The sequence below is a fragment of the Leiobunum rupestre genome, chromosome 3 (assembly GCF_980474605.1).
Source record: "Leiobunum rupestre chromosome 3, qqLeiRupe1.1.hap1, whole genome shotgun sequence".
Classification (NCBI taxonomy): domain Eukaryota; kingdom Metazoa; phylum Arthropoda; class Arachnida; order Opiliones; family Sclerosomatidae; genus Leiobunum; species Leiobunum rupestre.
In genome coordinates, this window is record NC_143386.1 from 18,314,210 (window position 1) to 18,320,164 (window position 5,955).

General features: G+C 33.5%; 1 protein-coding gene across 1 annotated transcript; it reads right to left on the minus strand.

Annotated features, from left to right (window-relative positions):
* Positions 1-210: 210 nt before the first annotated feature.
* Positions 211-1,324, minus strand: LOC149949736 (uncharacterized). The gene is made up of 5 exons (XM_090169286.1): positions 1,208-1,324; positions 692-783; positions 529-627; positions 398-445; positions 211-318 (listed from the first exon to the last, which is right to left on the minus strand). The coding sequence occupies exons 1-5, from the start codon at positions 1,281-1,283 to the stop codon at positions 274-276; spliced, it is 360 nt and encodes a 119-aa protein (XP_090025412.1). The 5' UTR covers positions 1,284-1,324; the 3' UTR covers positions 211-273.
* Between the last annotated feature and the right edge of the window lie 4,631 nt (positions 1,325-5,955).

The window sequence follows — 5,955 nt, forward strand, 5'->3', positions numbered from 1 at the left end:
TGAAATATACCCTAGAAAGGCCCTATAACTTAAGTTTATTGCCATCTTTAGCACAGTCGAAAAAATATCTTTATCACTGCTTCATTTCGCGATTTTTTCTGCCAAACTGCCCATTACCAGAAAGATAGAGGATGTAGAAAAAGGACTTATTCAATATTCTAACGTGAATGCTTAAAAGGTATCCCGAAAGTGATATTAATAACACACATATAATAGCTGTCATTTATGGTATTTTATTGAACATTAACTCGAAAAAGATTGCTAAGATATTATTTAACCTCTGCAGAAAAACCCCCAACCGATGCACCAATTACGTTTCTAAAAAATAAATGGTTACCATCAGGTATAGAAAAAAATTCAACCAATTACGATCACTTATAAATAAAATTAAACTTACTAGACTTGGTTTTCTTAAAGAATCCACACAAATTCCTTCGAAACAAATCTGCAAAATAAACCAAATGGTTTTTCATTAAGAGAGGAACTGCAGACAGCAGTTGGAATGCGTAAAAGTTTTTAAGTTTAGACCTTTTTCTCGCCACAAGTTGTTCTATTTGGTAAAGCAAAACTTTCAACCAAATCGGAACCTTTTTCGAAACAGTCAATCATGCAAGGATTTGAAGGATCCTAAAAACAAAATTAAATTTATCGTATTTGGTTTTTAAAGTCTTCCGACGTCATTGAAAATTACAATAATTCCGACGACGTCCAACTCTTCATCATCCTTGATCATTTTGCAATATTCGCTCCCAACAAAAGCTGTGGTACTTTCGTCATTGGTTCCTAACAAAAAAAACCAAAGTATAATTTGAACGCTCATAATTATTTATATTCCTCTGAATTAACGCTTATACTTATAATGTACTCTTAGATTTACAATTATAGCTGTGCCATTTTTCCATTTTATAATTTAAATTACTTAATTCTAAAGATCTTTAATTTTTGCTAAGAGACGGCCAACGTTATTATTTTTAAAATGCCTTGTATTTTAAAACTACTTATATATGCTATTGGTCGAGCGAAAATGGTATTGTTTTAGTTTCAAACCAAAAAGCATTTGTGAATATATATTTTATTAAATGGTAATTTTTCAAAAAACACAATTAATGAAAAAAGTTTTCGATAAATTACGAATATTGGCGATGCATCTAAACTATCTTTATCAAGTTTTCTACTTATTTTTACAGCGTCAATTTGTGAAACTTACCTTCAGTCGGAGAAGAAACTATCAAGTGAGGCAATGCAACTAGGACAATCGATAATGCAAAATATATGAACTTCATAATTCAAGTATAAGTATATGACAAACTTTCGTAGTATAACGATAAAATGGTTCTTGTCTAGTGAGCTCTTTATATTTATTTGGAAAAAATTAAGGTATTTGTCAATTAAATTTAAACCCTTACTTGTTTGTTTGCATTTTTCAGAAATTTAATTGACACTACCTTGATAAATCGCCGTCTCGTCCCATCGAGTCAGTCATCTCTCTCACCAACCATTGATTTTTTGCAAACATATTTATCAATGTTAAATATAATTGACACATCGTTAAAAATTTAGAGATTTATTTTTAACACAAGCTTTTTTTAAATCTGACTGAAAGAAAATTATCAATTTGATGGCATTGAAAACAATAGCTTCCATCTCCAAGAAAGCAGCTATTGCTAAAATAAAATCATATAATTTGAATTTATTTCTCAAGTCATATGACAAGAGTATAAGTTACCTGTAGCGAGGTTCTAACGCCTTTTTATTTTTAAAAACGATTTTGTAAAGGTGTCCACCTAAGGCGGAAACTATACCGATTACTACACAATTTTTCTAACAGTGAACTGCGTATGAAAACTTTTAATGGATAGTAAAATAAGTTTTAAAATTCTAAAATACTATTTAAAGCTATGATTTGTTACGTATCATACGAGTAATTCCTCTTCCTTCTCTGTCAAAACATCTATAACCTTTATAATAAACAACAACTCACACACCTGTTGTTTTAAAGAGACATATTTCTATTATTTAGAAGCCAATTTCTAACAATTTTAATGCTGTTTGAATACAACTTCAGATATAAATTGAAAGTTTGGGGTAAGAAGTCAGTAATCAGGGCTCTTTCTTGGCCATCAGTTGAAGATTTAAGGTTATTTCTCCCTCATTGTACCTCTTTTCGTTTTGTGGTAAAGTTAGTCTCCTCCGAGTGGCGAAACCCTCGGTGCGCCTCCACCGCTGATACGTGTCAGATCAATAAGTTATTAAAATTCCTTAAACTTTGTTTAATTTGGCTTTATAGTTCTAAAATAAATCCACGAAAAATCTGTACATAGTTTTCAGATTATGCTGCATCTGTAATCAACCAGTTTAATACCGTTGAAAATACATACTTAAAAAATTTATTAAATTCTTATAATATAATATATTATAATATCATAATTTTAAAAAGGCGATCATTTAATTGTAAATTTGGCTATAAGCTCCAAATTAAACTTCGTACAATAGTCAACGATTGTGGAAAACAACGAATCACATTGAACACCCCATAATGTTGAATTTATTTGAAGCTTGCCCCAATAAATTCATGTAAGGCTACGTATACATGATTGAAATTATCTAAACTAAGGAAAAACAACTAGTCTATTTTTTGGCGGAATGACTATCAACTGAGGTTGATAGTGCTAGGCGTTTAGGCAGTTTCATAGTTAACCTAGATTTTTATTTATTACTGAATAGTTTGAAAACGGCGATACCAATGTGCTGTTGAAATTTCAGGCTCATATTTCCAATTTGGTATATCAATTCTGACGTCGAACTGCTACTGCCGCTTGAGAACCAAAGTTGTTTTTAATAAATAAAACACAAAATATAAACTTTTTAAATTATCAACACACAATATATATGTACTTGAAAAACATCATTGTTTAGCTGGCTGTTATAGTTTTTTTTAAATATTCTAGACATGAAAACCTAATGCCTCAGATCAATAAACGTAAAATTCTGTGTAAGTAAACCGTATCTCCTTGTTTATCAATCTATCAGGTTTAATATTTTATTGTTTTCAATTATCTTTTAAATTTGTTTGATATCAGCCTAGTTTGGTAATTGGGACACAATAAATAATTAGATATATTGGACAGTTTAAGCCACTCCTAGAAAACATATACGGAAAACAATGTAGATTTTTCTCTACTTTGTACAAACTATACTCCTAGAAGTTCCCCCTCCACGTTTTCGAGGGGGTGGGGGCTTAATGGGTCTATCTCTAAATCAGTGCAATTTTAAATTATCCTTTTACATTATTTTTTTAATTTAGCCATAAACTAACTGATATAAATATAATTTTTGAATTTGAGAAAATCACATAAGAACACAGTTCTATCACGGGCTATCTGGAAACCGTCACGAGCTACTTTGATATTAACTGTTACTGACTATATTTGGAGAAGCGTTTTTTTAAGTCAAGAATCAAATTCAAGCAGTTTAACAAATGAACACTATCATGGCTTCCAGACTAAGTGACTTCCAGATGATTAATAATTGAGGAAGTGAGAATAAATTTTTATCGAAGGATCTAATAAAACTTCGAGCAAAGCGCCTGGCTTATTTACATGGCTAGAGCAAAAACACGAAAACCACCAATGGTCTAGAGAGTGAGGAGTAAAAACGCGAACAAGTAAAGAGACCAAGAAGTGGGGGAGAAAACTAAGCTTTATTGGGGAAAAATATGCGGTACTTCGGCCGATTGGCCTTCAAGGCGAAAAACTTTATAACGACTCATGATTGTGAATGACTAACGTCTACGCAACAATGTAGATTTAACAACTTCATTAGATATTTGGGCAACCTTGAAACGTATTCTAGCTACAGTACATGAAAGATTTTGTGAACACTGAGAAGAAGGAAAATCAATCTTTAAAATAATTGACGAGAACAAATGCTTTTTATCACAAAGTTTGAGTAAGAAGAAATGGTCATTGTAGTACTAAGTTTATCCTAAGATTTGAAATATTTTGCAAGAAGTTTAAGATAAGACAAAGAAGAACTAATTGAAGAAGAACGTCCTTTTTAGTTTACAAAGAATTCAGAGTTTGAGATATATAAATAAAATAAAGCCTTAATGTCCGACTCCAATCACCAAAGCGGAAATTGACGTAGATCACCATGGGGGGGGGGGGGTAGACTACGCTTGACTATAGGGGGTATTGAAATAAAACCACAAGACAGCAAAATAATAGCGATGAACGATCTGACAAGGTAATTGTTAGTGTAGGGAGCTGTTGGCTCGCGTAGCATGAAGGGCTTGTCACGCATTATAACCCAGCCACCTGATTTAATGGCTTTAAAAGTCATTTGATGACTAAGGGCTTAGGTGGTGCCTTGTGTATTAGCCAACTGATTAATACCTGGACACTCCACGGCTAATGACCCTATACCACAACCCAATTATAGAGGGCAAAAATACTTGAGGTCTGGTCATATAGCTAGTAATGTAGAAGCTGGTAACAAATACCAGATTTCACCTCAAAGAAACGGAAATTGAGCTAATATTGCTAGTATGTAGGAAGAGGCCACATTGAGCAGTAAGAAACTTCGAAATTGAGCCTTGGTTGTTTTGACGTTATTATGGTTGTAACAAGTAGTCAACTGACCCAATGACATCTCAACATGTAACATTTTTGAATTTTACAGAACGAAAGTCAATAGTCAATACTGCTCGAAGTCACATTCGAAACACCATTGATGTAGGAAATGTTCAAATCACGGTATCAGATGAAAAATACGCATTTGAATTTGAAGGGATATTTTATTTTAAATTGTCAGGTAACTAACTTAGTTAAGTCATAATTCATAAGATTTATGCAGTGATATAAATCAATACTACCTTACAACAAAGGTACAAACCGGAACGGCTATAGTAAATTTGAAGGCTATACCAAATCAAACTTAGATAATTTTTAATATAACCGTACATTAAAATTTGATTTTTAAGAAATGAGAGGAGGCGAATACACGTCAAAATAATTCAAAACCTTTTTTGGGAACACCTCAACAAAATGATGTGTTGGAACCGATCAATCCAACAATTTTGGATGCAGCAAGATGTATGTTATTCACCAGTATGGAATGCCAACATATAAACAGGGTGTTTCAAAAGATAATGCAAAAAAATTAAGGAGTTGTAGGGGGTGAGTTGAGAAGAATGCCTTTTTTTTCCTATTTTCCTACGATGAGTTAAAAGAGTGCCAGAGAGCTTCAAAGTGTGGCTTACTAGCCCCTGGAAGTAGGCTGCAACAAGCACCAAACCAAGAAGCAGGGAAGTGCAAACATTAAGGTTTGGATTCGTGTGATAGGTAAAACGGACTTTGTAAACAAATCGAGGTAACCAGAGTAAACATTAACAGTATTTAAATTCGTGATCATATTCAAATTGCAAATATGGAATTAACTTCGGACGAACTGGCCGATAATAATTTCGTATATAGACTAGCAGATGTCAATCCTTTGGCTGCTCAACGTCTCTACCAGGAAAAGTACCCGAACCGGCACATCCTCGTCTTACGGACTTTTAGTTATGTTCATCGTCGATTACGTTAGACAGGCACATTCTGGGTACGTTACTTAATTGTTTGCTTGAACTTCTCTGCGACTGGTTCGTTACATTCGTATTGTTCGTTTTACAGAACAAGAACGAAGTAGGTTGCCCCCAATGTTCAGTTGGTTTTGTGCTTGTTGCAGCCTACTTCCAGGGGCTAGTATGCCATACTTTGAAGCTCTCTGGCGCTCTTTAACTCATCGTAGGAGAATGGAAAAAAACAGGCATACTCGTCAATTCACATCCTACAACTCCTTAAAAATTTTGCAGAGCCTTTTGAACTACCCTGTTATCGCAACAGATGTCCTAGAAAAGCTTCAAAACATGGGAACGGTGTAAGAAGACTACGAATCAGAAAAAACATTAGAGGC